An 18,985-nucleotide genomic window follows, 5' to 3' on the forward strand; every position below is an offset into this window, starting at 1 on the left:
TCATTATTATTAGTAGTAGTAGTATTACTATTATTATCATTATTATCATTATTGTTTTAATCATTATTATCATTATCATTATTATTTTCATTACCATAATTAGTATCATTATTATCATATTATCATTATCAAGAGACAAAGACATGGTATATATTTAAGTCAATTCGACATTAATTTCTCGTAATGTTAACCACCGTATCTGATTGGCATTGTCTATTATAACGGGCCAAAGAACACACGCGCTTAACCATGCGAGCAACGAGGGAACTACCCGTCAGGCTCGTTCTGGTTGTAAGCCCGCCCACAGGTCCTCTTCTGTAATTCCCCATCAGCCACTTTGGCAAGCCTCTTACAGACAGGATGTGACCTAACCACTTAGGGAAAGAAGAACATCCTTCAACCGCGTCGCATTTAATGCTTTTCCAATTGCGATTTTCTGTCACACGTCAGTATACGCTGATACCCTAAGGGCGCCGCCCCCCCCCACCGTCCTCCGCTACCGCCGCCGGAGCGTTGCTAAATGATGGGGGATGGCCATGTTACCTGTCATGCGCAGGTTTCATGCGCATCCATAACGATATATTTTTCACCCTTGGTGACTTGTGAGTAGTGCATGGTCGATTTGCTCTGGTTCCCTCGCCGTTGGTCGTCCGATGGTGGAGTTGTGTGTTATTGTGTGTGTGTGTGTGTGTGTGTGTGTGTGTGTGTGTGTGTGTGTGTAGGAGTCATGATGATTATTCATTCTGAAGAGAGAGAGAGAGAGAGAGAGAGAGAGAGAGAGAGAGAGAGAGAGAGAGAGAGAGAGAGAGAGAGAGAGAGAGAGAGAATCCGAAAGTAAAGGCAGGGCATAAAGAACTGTGGACAGGATGGGTCTGGGAGTAATGGTTACTGAAAGGTGTTGGGGAAAAAAATCGAGCAAGAAAAAAAAAAATTGAGATTAATTTAGTAGGATGATTGATTCCCAGCAGGAAGACGAGTCTGGAAAAGGTGGATTGATAATGGGATATTAAAAGCTAAGGATGGGCACCTAACCACATCAATGTACGCGTGACGGTGCCAGGCCTGTGTTAACCTCTTCCTTGTCCTTGCAGAGTGTCCACTGGCCGACTTCGTGAGCAGCTCCGGTTCGGAGAAGATCCCCTACGTGTACATGCCCCTCAAGCACCAGCTGGTCCACCCGACAGCGGAGGTAGCCCTCCTTGGTGAGTCTCAAGTCATAACCTGGTTTCAACAAGTAGTGGTCATACTCGTAGGTGTGATACCTAGTGTCAAGGATCACCACTTTAGGTAAAGTCACCTGGGGTCAGATGTCGCTATTAGGTAAGGTCCCCTGGTGTCAGAGGTCACCACCTTAGGCAAGGTGACCTAGAGTGTCGAAGATCACAGATCATCATCTTAGGTACGTCGTAAGGCACATATAAAGCCGCACTTGTAATACTCAACGAGAGAGAGAGAGAGAGAGAGAGAGAGAGAGAGAGAGAGAGAGAGAGAGAGAGAGAGAGAGAGAGAGAGAGAGAGGAGGTCAACCTCCAATGTCATACTCGGTACCAGATGTTCCTTCTTAGGTGAGTGCCCAAGCGCTTGATTACTCATGCAAGCGACGAGGTGAGTGTCGGCCATCAACTGGCTCAGAGAACAGGAAAGTCGCCCTATGTGGAGAGAAGCACTGACACTCAGCCCTCTAATTCTCTGCTCGAATTATTCTTCCTGATGAATGCCAAGAGGCAGCTGGGCTTCAGTACCAGCAGCTCCATAACTCCAGTCACCTTCTTTGGACAGTCACACGCACCAACCTACTCCACGAAGCAGTAAATGTTGCCCACTTTGATGATCATCACGCAGTGACTGGTGCTTGCTTCTCTGCCAGATGTCGTCTTGGTTGTAATTACAGACGCTGACTTAATTATCCAACAGCAGACACCAGAGTCTCTAAGCCTTGGTGTTTGTCATAGAAATGTGTTCATATCTAGTGAGTAAATCGACTCTTTCATAGAGGTCTTCTCTTCCACGAGACAACAGATAAATGCCATAAAGCCATTGTGTACTCAGAATAGGAAGGCATTACTGTTACCATTATTGTCTATAGGATCCATGCCAGAGGTGCAACCATTTTGCGATAGGTGCAACCATTTGGGTAAGAGATGCAACCACAGGGGCGAGCTATGATAGAGGCAGCTCCAGGGAAAGTATCAGGTTAGAAAAGAAAATATAAGGAACTATGTACATCACTTTGTGAAAACATAAAGATGCTTTTCTTTTTTTCAAGTTCCAGTCTTGCGCATGGTGTTGGATGCCTTAGTCCACCATCCCACCTGCACTTGCCTTTAGTTTCCAAGACCCTTATCAATGGCCTCTCTTGCAATATCTATTGTTTTTATGCCATTCCTGTGTCACTGTGGCCAAAAACGTCTTCCTCGCTCTCCTCTGTGATAACTATTTGTGATTTTGTGTGTTGCAGAGAGAGAGTTTCACACTCCTGTTGCCTCGTCTTTTCCTGTGTTAAAAATGTCTATCTTCACAGGTCTCGCGAGATGTTAATAACTCCAATGAACGTATATCCTGTATGTAGTAGTAAATGGTTTAAATATTATTGACTGATATTATAAAGAATATTAATCATAAGATTATTGTCTTGCGTCGTATAAGTTATCAGATTCCAGAGATAAGAGACACAGTGTATATGTCCGTTAGACATTTACATAATGAGTGGCGTCGACTCTTACATGAGACAGAACAATTTATCTCACAACATGCTGTGTAACCACTGACAGAAAACGCTCACACGAAGAATTTATTGAATTTTGCCAACCATTTTGTACTATTGACGAGGAAAAACTATCCAACGAAGGTAATTAAGAGTAAACTGATTATAGAGAACTCTGAGATGCAGTGACGTAGAGAATACAATGGTCTTAGAAGACAGCGAGGGACCTAAGGATACGTGATCTCCACAGAAAACGAGTTGGATCATTAATGTGTAACTCATATATTCTTATTCAACAGGTTTGGAACATGGTGGCTCACCTCTCGTGTCTCCCGTGTGTGTGGTGACGAAGGGAAGCATCCTGACCCAGAGAGGCTGGAAGAACATGGCCAACACCTCCACCTTCGAACCTCCTTTCAGGTCAGTTACTGATGATCTTGGTTCTTCAAGTGACTCTGTAGGGATCAGCAGATTAACATCATAACTTACACTGAATCCTCTTTGATCATAGGAGCTAGTGACCAAACACTAGAGTATATCAGAGCTTAACAGTTACTCCTAGAGTTTCTGTTTCGCTATTCATGGTGAAAAGGAGATCGTAGATGATGGCCAATTTGGTATAGAGAAATGAAGACAGATTTTTTTTACAATACCTTTCTCTTCCTCTGAAAGACTTTAGGCTGAGCGTCCAAGTTCCCTCTTCTAGTCTACCAGCTCTTCTCAAAGTGGCAGTGAAGGAGATACGTAACAAATTTAGGGTTCTATGGACAAAAGATAAGAATAATTGAAATATGTCAGAGTGAAATAGTTCCCTGTACCACTGCAAACACGAGTGAAAAAAAAGAATATGACAAGAGTCGTATGGCGGTTGGCGTTGCTGACCGCGACGCATTCACGGGCCTTCTGGGTCGAGCGCATAAGTTCGGATCCTGGTTGTAGCAGACGGTCCACAGTCAGTTCAGCTGTTCATCCTTCCCTCGAGGTTAATTGATAAAATGGGTACCTGGCTTATTAGGCTAGAATATGTATGTGTGTGGTGTGTCTGTGTGTGTGTGTGTGTGTGTGTGTGTGTGTGTGTGTGTGCATACTTTGTTTATCATATTCAATCGCCGTCTCCCGCGTTAGCTAGGTAGCGCAAGGAAACAGACGAATGAATGGTTCAGCCCACCCACATACACATGTATATACATAAACGCCCACACACGAACATGTACATACCTATACATTTCAACGTATACATATATTTACATACACAGATATATACATATATACACATGTACATATTCATACTTCATGCCTTTATCTATTCCCGTTGCTACCCCCACCTCACACCACATATTGTCCTCAAACATTTCATTCCCAACACATCCACCCTCCTCCGCACAACCCTATCTATAGCCCACGCCTCGCAACCATATAACATTGTTGGAACCACTATTCCTTCAAACATACCCATTTTGCTCTCCGAAATAATATTCTCGCCTTCCACACATTCTTTAACGTTCACAGAACTTTCGCCCCTTCCCCCACCCTATGATTCACTTCCGCTTCCATCTGCTGCTAAACCCACTCCCAGATATCTAAAACACTTCACTTCCTCTAGATTTTCTCTATTCAAACTTAACTCCCATATAACTCGTCCCTCAACCCTACTGTACCTAATAACCTTGCTCTTATTCACATTTACTCTCAGCTTTCTTCTGTCACACACTTTACCGAACTCAGTCACCAACTTCTGGAGTTTGTCACCCGAATCAGCCACCAGCGATGTATCATCAGCGAACTACAACTGACCCACTTCCTAAGCTCTCTCATTCCCAACAGACTGCATATTTGCCCCGTTCTCCAAAACTCTTGCATTTACCTCCCTAACCATCCCATCCACAAACAAATTAAACAGCCATGGAGACATCATGCACCCCTGCCGCAAACCGATGTGTTGTCTCCATGGTTGTTTAATATATGCACTTTGTTCGTGTGTGTACATATATATATATATATATATATATATATATATATATATATATATATATATATATATATATATATATATATATATATATATATATATATATATATATATATATATATATACATATATATCTATATATACTATATGTATTTATATATATATATATACGTGTATGTGGGTGGGTTGGGCCATTCTTTAGTCTGTTTCCTTGCGTTACCTCGCTAACGCGGGAGACAGCGACTAGGTATAATAACAATAATAATATGATACATGATACCCTCCAACAGCCAGGATTCGAACCCAGGACCTTTCATTGTTTGTCCTTCACACCACCCTCGCTCTGGCCTCCCACAGACTCTACCGTGACGGAGGCAGGACCTACGTGCAGTGGGTGGGGGAGGAGTCAGCGAGGTCGTCGGCGGAGGGACGCCTCGTGCTGGTCAAGTTGATCTGCAGGGACGCTGCCCAGCACAACACCCCGGTCTTCCGCCCATGTCTCGCCTTCAGAGTCGCCGGCAGCCCTGGTCAGTGGAGCACCTTGGGAGTGTTTTCCTGCTATTTCCCTCAATACCAGAGGGCGTCAGTGTCCTGTATGAAAACATAATGATAGGTAATGGAGAGTACTAACCAATGATACTCCAGTCAATGGTATTAGAAGAAACCCTTTTGAAATAGAGGCACTAACCTAACAGACAGTGAGGGACGAGTTGACAAACATCTCACACCAAATTTCAACACATTTGGGAGAGATGATTTGAATTTTCTTTATCAATTCAGAAAGAAAAGATGATTCAGTTCGACTTAACCGTAAGGTCTTATTACTCTTGGACTGGTATTATGAGTACCAACACTGCGAAAACGTAAGAAAGTGCCACTGAAGATTAAGCTAGTGTGGTTGACTGAAAACAGTGGCATGTCCTTGTTATATCTTTATAAATTAGTGGCTATCAAGTCCCTCTTTTAGTACTCATTCAAAACCTTTAAAAGAAACCAGTTTTCTTATATATCTTTGATGCTCATAAAGTTCTCCTTTTATGTAAAGGGAAATTATATGTCTTATTCATAATTTTTTAGGGCTTGTTTCCTCATGTTCTCTCTAAAGAAGTTGGTTAGGTTAAGCATAATTCAATGATGCATCATTATCTTTCATAACAAAAAATGTTACAGTCCTGCTCGGTTTGACTGCGCTGTGTATAATGTTCTTAGAAGTACTGGGAAACATACTTCAAACTATTATTGATGATGATGTAGGCCATTATACAATCTTCCTCTTTAGTTAGATGGCAGGAGTGAGTGGAACAGTGTTGCTTGATAAAAATACAAAAAGGTTAGACTTAGTTTCAATTTTTATGTTCGTCGAATAGAGTTGTTAAGTTCCATAAGTCACTAGAAACCACTGGTGTCCATCGTTATAAGAAATAAAAAAAGATATACTTCTATTTCTATATCTAATATAATCACGTACTCATTTGCATATATTTCTATGTGTTTTTCTTTCAGGAAATTTTTTTCTATCAAAATCTTTTGTTGTTCATCATAATAATGTCCGAGTGTACGTGTCATATCCCTACAGAACATCACTGTTAAGTGTTAATCAACAGAAGCAACAGGAGTGATGGCAACGGTGTGTTTACTCAAACAGGTAGAATGATACTATAAGGAATTGTATCCAAAACTTCCTGTCTCCGACAGGGGCATCAGAAGCGGCTCTGTCAGCACCTGTGCAGGGAGGAGGTGGTGTTGGCAGCGGCGGTAGTGGTAGTGGTGGTGGTGGTGGTACGGGCCTGTCCTCAGGGGAGGGCATCATCATCGGCTTGGTGGTGACCTGCCTCGCCATCATCTACGTCGTCGGCATGACCATCTACATCAAGGTCAAGAGGAGGAAGAAGAGGGAGAGGGTCATGTAAGAATCAACATTTTTCTTCTTTTTTTCTTTTGGTTCCCAGTCGATAGAAATCACAGGCGACATGTTCTAACTCTCAAGGATCATTGAGTGTCATAGATCTAAAGGATTTGTGTCTAAGTATTGGATTTGTGTCTAAGTATTGGATTTGTGTCTAAGTATTGGATTCTTTATTGGTGGGTATCTATTTCTGATCATAGATCATAGATAAAGGGAAAGATTACTCACTTAGAACAGGCTGAAGTTGAAGAATATAATTTTGACGTTCGAATCCCAGTGGGGTGGGGACCAGGGGGAGAAAGATGACCACTGGATGGCATGGCCAAGGGATAGGAGAGAGGAAGAATAGAGTTGAATAAATAAAAAGCTGAGGATCTGACCTGAAGCGTTGATGGGAGAAAAGTATGGATGAGTGACGGAGGCTGAACATGAAAAGTAAAGCATTTAAGGTTCAGTTCATTTTAGATGATGAAAAAAAAAAAAAGAGGCCAAGAGAAACCTTTAGAGTGGCTTGACTGCAAGGGATCTACAACAGGAGATTCAAATCACTTGATGTTAGTGATCAAAGCGCAAGGACTGGGAAAAGATGGTGCTCGACGTGTGTGGAGAATCAGAGGAGAAAATGTTTTTAATCTATTCACAGAATCTCGTTCGTGCGAAACGAATCCCTTATTGAAGGGATTCTAATCCATCGTTACACAGTATAACACTAACGGTGGATGTCTGGAACTGGTGGAGTAGGTTATTGTGGGCAGATGGATGAGGACACGAATGGTGAAATCATGAAGGGTAAAGAGATTTCAGTAAGTTATGAGCAGTGAGTAATACGGGAATTGTGATGACAAGGAAGAGTTTAAGGACTTCCATGAGAAATGATATTCACCAGGTATCACCGAGTGTGTTATGTCTCTGTGTCTGGACTCCAGTGGGATAGATGGAAGGATGGGAACTCTTAAGAGGCAGTAAGACGACTGCAGCAGAGGAGCTGCGAAAGGGGAAGGAGGGAGTTGAGAATAGAGGCAATGAATATATGGTAGGATGAAGAACAAAATGTAACGAGCATTTCATTAACCATCCAGAGGGTTATCAACGATGTTACACACCTTAACGATAAGTATTGTACATAAAGTTAATATTGTATCAGGAATAAGGTAATTACCCTGCATCACTACAATGTACTAAGTAATATTCTTGATTTCCGACGATTTTTCTTATAAATGTTATGTCGTCATCCTGACCTTACCTGACCTAACCATTCACCCTCCTTCCCCTTCGTAGGACCCTGCCTCCATATCTACAGTTCAAGAATTTAGGATACTATTACTGTCCTCCGGTAGATTACTTCGTCATAGACCATCAGGTCTTGTGTTATCAGGCTTTTCCATGTATTGTCCTCTAGCAGATAACCTCATCATAGACCATCAGGTCTTCTATCATCTGTCTTTCCCATGTACTATCCTCCAGCAGATAACCTCGTCATAGACCATCAGGCCATGTGTTATCTGGCTTTCCCATGTACTCTCATTTAGTCTCATGTACCCATTTACTACCATGTCCTCACCCTCACCCCAGGGCCAAGTTGGCAGAGGAGGGAGGAATGCGAACGTCTAAGAGTCGTAGAGGAAGGAACAAACGCCGAGCTTGTCCACCACCCAAGCCTTCCTCCCTCATCTCCTCAGACAACAGCCTCGAGCATGAGGACATCGAGGACCTCTCCTTGGCCTCAAGAGCCCGTCGGGCCAACAGGGTAAGTCATATTCTATGTCAAGTTTGTGTGGTACATAACTCTGATTCAGGAATTAGTGTCACGTGTGTATGAACTAAAGAAATGTATAAAGAACTGGCATGTTTCTCATCAAATCATAATAATGCAGAATATATATATACAGAGAGAGAGAGAGAGAGAGAGAGAGAGAGAGAGAGAGAGAGAGAGAGAGAGAGAGAGAGAGAGAGAGAGAGAGTTAAAGGAAACTGTGTCTCTAGAATAAATTACCTCAAGAATGTACGTGGCTTAGATCAAATCACCAATTCAGTAATTCATGTATCAGTAAATGATATAGAAATCATATCTCCAAGGACGAAAATTTCTTTCAACTCTCTTCATTATGTTATTTTACAGATGACGTTCTGCAGCCTTTAAATAGTTTTTGAGCGAGTCTTTGATAAAAAAAAAACATTAATTAGTATAATCTGGTCTAAGGTGTGATTCAAATCCAGTTCATGTGTTTCGCTTCTGTGTCATCCTAATGGTATATATACATATAAAACCAAAAATGTTCATGAATTTTGTATCCTCTCCAAGACTTTAATGGTTCGAACAGTTATGAATCCTACCATTCTAAGGTAGTGACGTACCGGAAAACGATTTTCCTCCTTAGGAGGACAAAATATATGATTAGACATAAAGTTTATCTGTAACTGATTCGAAGAAGGTTTGAGAAATACAAAATATCCTAATTCTCGTCCAGTCTGGGTGGCAGAGGTTAGTGACAGTGTTGATCAGATTGGGAAATCTTACCCCCTAATTGACCAATAGCAACATCATCGCGTGATACAGACACTGCAAAACTGACCTGTTGACCGTCTGATCCAGGTGTATATATTCTGACCAAAGGTGAAGGATGATGAATTGAACGTACCCTCACTCATAAATTAATCAGACATTCGGTTTCTTTCAACATTTTCTTCCACATATTCTTTCAGGCTAAAGATAATGAAGGAATCCTCGCATTCCTTTCAAGTCAAGTACCTTCCTGACGGTGTTCTTGTATCTGCAGGAGAGGAAGCACATCAGCTTCACGACGGCGGTGGTGCACAGCGCCGGCGAGAGTGGTCGTGAGGGAACGCTGACGGCTGGCCACGACCCCGTCGACGGGCTAGAGAGAGCCCACAGGTCCCCGTTTGCTGTGGTTGAAACCGTTGGTAAGGACCCTCATCTACTGCACCGTCAGTGTAGACAAGGTCTTGGCGTCTTTGATGTGGTTCAAATGGCGTGTTTCTTGAGTCTTGAAAAACTCAGTTGTTCTTAGTAAAAATCCAGTGACACTGGTTGAACCACATCAAAGGCCTATGTCACTGCCGCTCTAGGGTTTAGCCAGACTTGCTAAAGACGACTCTGTATATCAATTACTGGTGTCCTTTCCTCACAAGAGTCCTGCCTTGTCCTCCTACAGCCTCCTCCTCCTCCTCACTTGTCCTCCGACAACCTCCTCTTGAGTTTCACAACCTCGCCGGCCTTATATCTCATAACTCTGTCTTCACAACCTTACATAACCCACCCGAGACTCATAGACGCATAGATGCTTTTAACTGGGTAGTTAAAAGGGGATAAATGAAAGGGGATTTGACAGGAAAAGGTAAATAGGACACAAAATATTTTTGTAGTGGGCAGATGTATGGTGTAGGATTTTTTCAAATGTGTAATAATCTTTTTTGTGTGTGTTGGAGGCTCTAGTTACTTAGATTAATCCACATCAAGGCCTGGTCTTAACTGCAATATAAAGAGGTCAGTGACAGGGAGAAAGAAGAGGAAAAGTATTTACAAATTTTAGAGGAAGTGAAAAACCTTTTTTCCTCTTCTTTTTCTTTTAGTACCAGGTTACAGTTTTAGTACTAGGTTACAGTATGAGTACCAGGTTACAGTTTTAGTACCAGGTTACAGTTTTAGTACCAGGTTACAGTTACTGAGAGACAAGAGAGGGACAATGTTTGCTGTGTATATATTTCTGATGCTTAATTTACATACCCCTGGCAGACTGGATGTGTATGTGTAGTGACGTCTGTTGGTTTAGGAAGGAAAATTTACTCAGCTAAACTATGAATAATTCACTGTGTATGTCGGTTGATGACTGGCGCCTCTCTCAGTGATTTGAGGCTACGGAGGAGCCACGTTTGTGTTGTTGTCGAGGTCTTGGATATGTCTATTTTGCGTCTCTGTTTTCTTCTAGTTTCTGCTATATCTACCATGCTGCTTCCCTCATGTATGTACCCACTGATATTCTAAGTCGTTGATGTTCTAAGGTATTATTTGATGAGTGATTACTTACCATTGGTGACAAATCGCAAGCCTTATTTTGTATCATCTGTAGCTTCGCATGCGTGTTGTGGAGTCCAGGTGCGTGTGTGTGCGCGTACTAGGTCAGTGTGGGAGGCATCATGGATACTACTACTGTGTGTAGTAATGTCTGCTTCTCTGGTAGGTGCCAGGGTCTTTACATACAGGTCAGGTAACCTTCGGCCCCTGAACTGTTCTGTCGTTCATATGTTCATTCATCAGCCTCAGTGCGTTGGCCAGGGACTTTACAGTTACTACGGTGTATGATCCTGTTACCCTCCATGGATATGTCGTAGGACTTTAACCTCCCAGGTGCCATAACGGTGAAAGTCTTTGTTTGCTTTTATTTGTCAATCCCTTTATTATGTGTTGAGTCTAGATTACTCTGACTCTATTAACTGGGTTTGTTTGGGAAGTGTGTTGTTAAAGAACTACTACATAAGAGGCGTCGTTTGGGTAATCCATATTCATGTTTCCTGCTGAAGGTGGAATGTCAGGTTGTGTAGGTTGTAAACAGCGTAGATGACAGGGCACTGCCTTGGGTGACCTCTCTTAGTCAAGAAACATTTGGTGACGTTGGAGAATTGATAAAGGGGGGAGGGGGATTTCTTTCTCTTTTGCGGTGGTATGTTAGCTAAGGATGCAGCAGTGGGAGGTGTGTGCAGGTGAGGTACCCTAAGAGTGAGTATAGTCAGCGTGAAGTGTTCACCCTAGACTTTTTTTTGGCCTTTAAAACAGAATTCGAGCAAACATGGGTAGCATGTTGCCTACCTGAGGCCCAGCTACAACTCCTGGTATGTTATTCTGCCTCTCAAATGATATACTGGTGTTGCTAGGAACCAGGTTGTAATTCTCTGCTCTGTCATGCCGTATACTATCATGTTAGCTCCACTGATCCGGAATGTTGAGGGACCAGCGCAGATGTGTTGCGTTTAGACTTTGCATCTTCTAAGCGTAACGCTGGTCAGGGTGAGCTTCATTGGTTGGCATGTTGTTAGAGGAACATGTTCTACATCAGATCATCCTGTTAGCAGGAATTTTGCAGCCATGTCTGTTGAGTCAAACTATGTTACATATGCGTGTGACTTGTGAGGATTTGAATATGCCCGTAAAGCCGCCCTGGTCTTCAACACGCATTACATGATTCTTGATCTGTTTTATGCCACAGTCATGTAGACCCTTCGATATTCTTAAGGATGACAGACCGGTGATGTTTTAAGTCTAGTGGGCGATGGACTTGGCAATGTTGGTGTTACACATCATGAATGAAGTCATGGCTGAAGAGAGCGTCGCATGATCTGTTCTCAGCGATGCGCAGGTTTAAACGTTTAGTTCGTAAGCATTACTATCAAGTATGACTTGAATATTGTATTTCTGTCAGCGAGATCTTCTAGTGTTCTCGTGTCCTCGCCCTGTACGCTCTGTCCATTTCCTGGTATCTTCTTTCATATCTTTACTTCGCTTCTGTCCTTTTGACTTCCATGATGGGAAGTGAAGTGCATGTATTTTGGGCAGTGGTGCCTCCCACCTCAGACTAAACCAGCAGGGAAATGACGAGAGCCACTGTGCCTTCTTTACCGTAGGTGCGAATTCGAAAAGAAAGACACAAACACACACACAGACACACACAGAGACACAGACACACACACAGACACAGACACACACACACACAAACACACACGTGTCGTGCATCATAAAAGCAAAATAAAGCTTTTAGACGGCCTTAAGCCAGTGCCTGAGTCTGTTAGGTTGTGAAAGAACACTTCCCTTGCTCTGTAAGGTGTGGGTCGAGGCTGTGGCTATCACGTCCTCTCTCCACCATGGTCCATGTCACCACTTCACCATGAGCACCAGTGTCCATAACGGTGGTGTACGCAGAGAATATATATGTATCATCAACCCTCCCAGCTGACCTTACCTACCTTACGTGCTGATCTCTGGAACCTGAACTTCTCCACAAACAGGAGAGACCGCACCAGGCAACAGTGGGGCGCGAGCCATCGCCGTCTTAAGCCCAGAAGATGATCCAGAGGCTGCGCCTGGAGAGGGGCAGGACGCTCAAGCTAAGAAGAAACTGTACTTCAATCCGGCCTACTTCGAACCCGATATGCTACAGGTAAGCGTCCCTCAATTCAGAATTCTTTCATCTTGTCACACTTCAGCTTCTGAACTTCAGACACCCTAATGTATTGATATAGACTTTGCATTCTTAAACTTCATATTTTCCTGTTTCAGCTTCAGATGGAATATAACGCTGCCATGATATATCGATATAGACTGTTTAGATATGAGTAGCTTCAAATGAACACCAAAATGAATGACTTTACTGATAGTATAATGAATCAAAATCTTCGCTTTATTCATGAATTGATCGTTTCATGTTAGTGCAGTTGATTAAGCTAACCACATGACCAGACTTGTTATTCCTTTATTCACAGTGTTAGGTTATACATGTATTCCTCTACCATTGAACAGTTCACTGTCCTTTCCTTCATTACTCACTTACGTCTTCTGGGTCTGTCTATATACCAATCCACAGCTAAACCCTTTCAATAACCCGTCAGTACTCCTGCTCAGCCTATAGGCCACCTAACGTTATAATCTCTGTTTGCAGTCCCCTCCACCTGCTGCCCTCGAGTTCCTGTCGAGAATTCGCGAGATGATCAGCGTCGCCAAGAGCAAGATGAAGAGCAAGACCTACCAGCCCAGCCTCTTTGACATCCCCGAGGAGGACCCAGATGGGCACTCGCGCAGTATGAGCAGACTAACTAACAGATCCAGCAGCGTAACCGTGCCCTTAGACGAGTTCGAGAGACCAGACGACGAGGGCATCGATGCGAGCGACGTCACGAGTATCCAGAGCGATTCTCTGGAGCGTCAGCGAGATAGCGACAGTCGTAGTTCCACGCTCAAGCGGCTTGCCAAGCGGGTCAACAGCCACGGTGAGAGCTTCGTTAGCGAGATCATCAAAACACTCGACCTAAAACCCAGGCTACCACGTCCTGAGAGTATCTATGGCTCGCACCCTCAGAAGGCTCCTGCCCCTAAGCCACCGCCTCCAAGACCCGTCAACGCTCGAAAGGAGTCATCGCCACCGTCACCAGCAGAAGCGGAGGACGACTTCCCAGAGCTGATCAAGCCATCGATGTTGAGGAACGTTCTTCGTGACGGGAAGAGACTGACCGACCTCAACAATACCTTCGAAAACTTCCGTCAGGAGATGATGGCGACCTTCCACAAGATGAAGAGGGTTGGTGAAGCTATATCTCCCAAGTCGAGTCTCAGCAGATCCAAAAATAAAGGCAGTAAATCGGCGACGTTAAGTTCAGGAGAGAGAACAAAATGTGAGATATACGCGAGCGATGGTAAGGTACAAAAATGGCTACAGACTCTTGAGAGCAGAAGTTCCTGCAACAGTTTGTCTGGAAATAAAAATGTCATATTTGATTCCCGAACTGCCATGCTACAAAACCAGGATCCTCCGCCACTACCACAGAAGAATAGTAAGCCACCAACGCCCCCCCGGAGGAACAGACCATTTCCTTCTCGTAGCATATCTTTCAGCGAGGTTAAGGAACCTTCCTCACTCGCCTCCTTGAGAGACAGTCTAAAGAGAAATGAGGGATGTGTCCAGCCGACGCCAGGGAAGAACCACATCACCAGATCCCTCTCATGGCAGAACGAACACCGTCATTACGACTCTACCCCAAGACGACCTCGTCAGCAAGTCCCCCTGGTGTCAGAGGACAGCCTCAATACCTCCTATGGCTCCGAGGACGACTCCCTCAACGACCTGGTCAGCGAGGCGGAATCTAAGGTTCCCAAAATGACTCCCAGTGATTCGGAGAGCTTATACTCCGACACCAAATCAGGATGTAAAGATTCGCTAGACGCCGGGAAGGACGATGCACACACGAATTCTAAGTCTCTGTCGAGACAACTGCCGCGCGAGGAGGAGATGACGGCGAGAAATGAGGTGTTCAACAAGAGAACTGGTGCCAAGACGATGTCTCGCCTGGCGAAGAGCAGCAGCAGCGACGGCCCTTACCAGACGGTCCTAGACGAAAAGGAAGACACAGATGACTACGACAGCGAGCACACGTACGAGGAGATACAGTTCTCTGACGGGAGCAAACGCAAGCAGAAGAGAAAGGCTCCCCAGAAACCTAAGGACAAGAAGCATGAGGGCGGCGAAGAGGAACGTACAAAGAGTAGAACCATGTGTGAGGGGGATGAAAGCCCCTACGAGATCTACAGCAACCCCGACTCCCTCATCAGTGAGGTGACGATCGAGGAGTGCAAGAGCCCCGTCTACTCTGGCTGCACAGTCACCATCCCTGTGGCAGACAACGTCAATGCCGACACCGTAGGTGTCCACGGCGGTTACGACCAAGACACGTTAGAGAGACGCGTTACAATGGTTGACCGTAATGGTAGCATCATAAGCGACTCGTTGGAGCGACCGAAGGTCAAGAAAAAGAACATCTTGAACAACGAGGACACCGCTAACGACTCGAGAGCACAACGGAGAATGACTATCCCCAACGACACCTTCAAAAATATCGATAAAAGTTTAATCCACATTTATGAGTCAAGGAACAGCAACCGGAGCGCTGGTGACGCTAGGAATGATTCTCCTGAGAGGACCTACTCACCACCTGGGTTCTCCAACCCTCCGTCACCCACCAGGATGGGTTCCTTCTACCTTAACAACATAAGCAACAACATGAACAACAACCTTAACAACTTATCTTGCGATAACGATATGCAGAAGAAGTACAGAACCTTCAAGGACTACAAGAAAATGCGTTTCCAGCGAGGCCCCTCCGAACCCAACACCACAAGTAGTCCTATTCCAGTCACTGGAACCAGTATAAACTTTAATTTCCGGAGTTCGAGTCCCTCAAATAAAGAACAGAGGGATGTAAGGCCTCCCTTACCTCCAAAGCAGACACGAACAGCTGAGACCACTGGCACCTCCTCTCCAGTCTTGCCTCCAAAGACCCGCAATATTCCACCTCCTTTACCTCTCAAAACAAACAGAAAATCCGATTCGTCAGACTCCGAGAACGATCGCCCCAAACTCCCAGAGAAGTCGCGCAAGAAGCCTCCTAAAGATTCGCCACTTTCACGATCCTCCAGCGGGGGTTCGATACCTGAACTGACGGAGGAAGAGGCTCGGTCCATCCTACATGGACTACTGGCTCACGCGGCGCCAGACAACCAAAGACTCTCACCCCTGCACGAGGAAGATGTCGAGGGGAATTTTTTAGGGGTAGGGAACACTGCCGCCAACTCTGACTCCCAGGTTAGTGTTCCCTGCCTCGGTGCTTTCTTCCTAGGTTCTCTCGACGGCGTGCCTTCGTCCTCTTCCTCCACTCAAGATGATGTAAATGACGCAGATAGTAAAAGTCTTGGGAGGAAAGTGGAGACCAGTCTCGACCGTCAAATTCTCAGGGGTGTGGATGGTATGGAGGAACCAGATTCTCCTGAGAGCGATGCCCGGGTCAGTGGAGAGTTTATCCTCTCTACCATTGGTCGTTCTCCATCCCTTCGTCGACAGTCATCTCTTAACAGGGAACCCACGAACGGATTCCTCACGAAACTTAAAGACATTACGGACAGCGAGAGCGACGGCGATGCTATATCAAAGGGGATGGAGATTGCCCTCGCTCTTAAAGCCAAGTCTGACCTTGAAAAGCATTTCAAAGAGAAGAGCGGGGCTGACAGCATAAAGCGCACGTGGAGGAAGATCATCCAAAAGGTGGACGATGCCAAAGACGACAAGGACAAAATCTCCATCATGCAGCTCCAGCATTACATGGCCAGCCTAGACCGTAAGGAGAAAGACACAAAACTCAAGCAAGAGGACTCAGGTTACCACAGTACAGACTCCAGCGAGTCAGCCAACAGTCGCAACAGTCATACCTCACTCTCCACCGCGCTCTCCACTGTCTCCACCGCTGCAGCTGCGGCGACGCAAGATCTCCCCGCCAAGCACCCAGTAAGAACTTCTTCCTTCTTCACCAGCGGCAGTCTGAACAGATCGCATCAGATACAACGTTCCATCTCCATGCATCATTTAGGTCCGTCCTCCACCCTGGAGTCGCCTGCGAGCTGTGGGTTTGGGAGTTTCCAGAGAGCAAGTCTTCGGGCTTCCATGAGCCGCCGGTTCCATGAGTCACAGCTATCGGGGGGCCTCTCGGTGTACATAAACAAGTGCTTCGCGTCTGGTGAGGACATCCACGGTAACATCAACATCTAGCGAGGCGTTGATGTTGATGACATCATCCCTGGAATGACATCATCGTCTTCGAAGTTCCTGGAAAGAGACGAAACAGACTTTAATCCACTCAGTCGTGCATCGTAAGAGTAACGCCAAAATAAAAGCGCCCTTAGATAATTCCTTTAAAGTTCAAAAGTAATTCAAGTTGTTTTCCTAAAAAAGAAAAAAAGTAACCCAAATAACCCACTTAACTACTGATGTTTTCCTCTATTTATGGTGTTCCATGGAATGGTTACTGTAGAAAGAGAGCCACCAACATTGCTTTGTCCCCTAAGCAGCCAAAGCTAACTTCTAGTGTATTCTAACAAGATGTAATTACATCTGTGTTGAGGAATTCGACTGATATTGGAATAATCAATTTCGTACTTCCACTCGAAGCCTGTGACGTTTCTTGTACAGCTGTACTGAAGAGGTGCTGAGACACGGTAGAAAAGAACACTGTAATGTGTTTCCATAATGTGTGTGTATGTGTGTGTGTGTGTGAGGTAATACAACCTGAGACTATTATGGATACATGTCAAGGTCGATACTCAAAACGATCACTTTGTAGGAACCACACAAGAATCAATCTTGGATTGTGATCTATCTTTTCTTATACCTTCACAAAGACTTGGATGATTGACGTGTTGCAGGGAAGGTAGTGAATGAAATTTTCATATAGACACTAAGGTTAATGACGATAGGTTTTGACACCTTGATGGAAACTGTGAAAGTTCCTTATGGAAGCGAAGTGTATTGGGTGATCTTTCTCTTCAAACAGGAGGCTTCTTCAAGATCCATGTCATTGAGGCCGTAGGTGCCATTGCTCAGGTGTCGGACCCCTGACCGTGATCCACAATGCCATAGTCAAAAAACCCCCACCTGACGTCATCAAGGTCCAGTGACGTCATATGGCCAGGGGCGGTGCACGTGAGCACGCATGCGCGTGCCTTATCCGAAGGAACGGTGTCTCTGAGACGTGTTTCAGTTTTCTTACGTTAGATGTCCAGATAGTTAGGGCATTCGGCCATCCAGTTTCTTGAGGAGGTCAGAACCACCAAACCGTCCATGACCTCACCCTGTTGGGCACCGTTGCCCCAGACAGACCCCTCCCCCCCCAGGCCCCCACCTTGCGTCAGTACATATGTGTCTTTTGTTTTTGTCACTGTTGTTGTTATCAAAGTGTTTGTCGTGTTCTTCCTCGTTGCCGACAGATCAGAGAAATTTACACAAATACAACATTTGTATATTTATATTTATAGTGAGTTTATTTTCTTTGTATGTATGTGTATAATAACGATATTGTACATACTGTAGTTACTGGCACTCAAATAATAAATTTTATTAATTATAATGTAATGGATAATTATTATCATTATTTCCCCTGTACTACACATCCTAATTACCTAAACAGATCAAATTATGATATCACTTAGCATCATCACACACCTTGTATGGATGACAGTCACAACATACTTGAATAAACTAATTCAGTACACTCTATGGTCTTTTTGGGTGCAGGCAATATTACTTAAAAAACAAAGGGAGGAAGACAATAGCCAAACACATCCTTGCCTTGTCTAAATATACCCTTGATCAACGTACTGAAAAGAAAAGTAACCTTTATGTCTTCAAGACGAAAGTCCTTTTTGCCATACCAAAGTTTTCTCCTCGTGGAGTGGTGGTAGCCAGCATCGCTTCTGCCTTCCTTTGGTTTCGCCCCAGATGCTCAAATGCCATGCTTCAGTCCACTGACAGCAAGTCGACCACCTTTATATCACAATGTACGGTTTAATTCAAATCTATGCACACCTTTCCCCCACCTGCTTGTTCAGGCACCGATCACTAAAAAACTTTTTCACTCCATCCTTCCATCTCCAATTTGGTCTCCCGCCTTTTCCTTCTTCACTCCACTTCTTACATATTGATCCTCTATGTCAATCTTTCCTCACTCATTCTCTCCATATGTCCAAACCATTTCAACACACCCTCTTCTGCTCTCTCAACCACACTTTCTATTTCCTCACATCTCTCTTACTGTTTCATTACTTACTCAATCAAACCACCTCACACCCACATATTGTCCT

At 44.4% G+C, this 18,985-nt stretch overlaps 1 protein-coding gene across 1 annotated transcript; it reads left to right on the plus strand.

Annotated features, from left to right (window-relative positions):
• The first annotated feature begins 950 nt into the window (after positions 1–950).
• Positions 951–18,252, plus strand: sha (shavenoid). The gene is made up of 9 exons (XM_071681827.1): positions 951–987; positions 1,092–1,202; positions 3,004–3,124; positions 5,031–5,200; positions 6,369–6,579; positions 8,152–8,326; positions 9,357–9,501; positions 12,598–12,749; positions 13,248–18,252. Exons 1-9 carry the CDS (start codon positions 951–953, stop codon positions 16,896–16,898), a joined length of 4,773 nt encoding a protein of 1,590 aa, XP_071537928.1. The 3' UTR covers positions 16,899–18,252.
• The last annotated feature ends 733 nt before the right edge of the window (positions 18,253–18,985 follow it).

This window comes from Panulirus ornatus, chromosome 3, assembly GCF_036320965.1.
Source record: "Panulirus ornatus isolate Po-2019 chromosome 3, ASM3632096v1, whole genome shotgun sequence".
Taxonomy (NCBI): domain Eukaryota; kingdom Metazoa; phylum Arthropoda; class Malacostraca; order Decapoda; family Palinuridae; genus Panulirus; species Panulirus ornatus.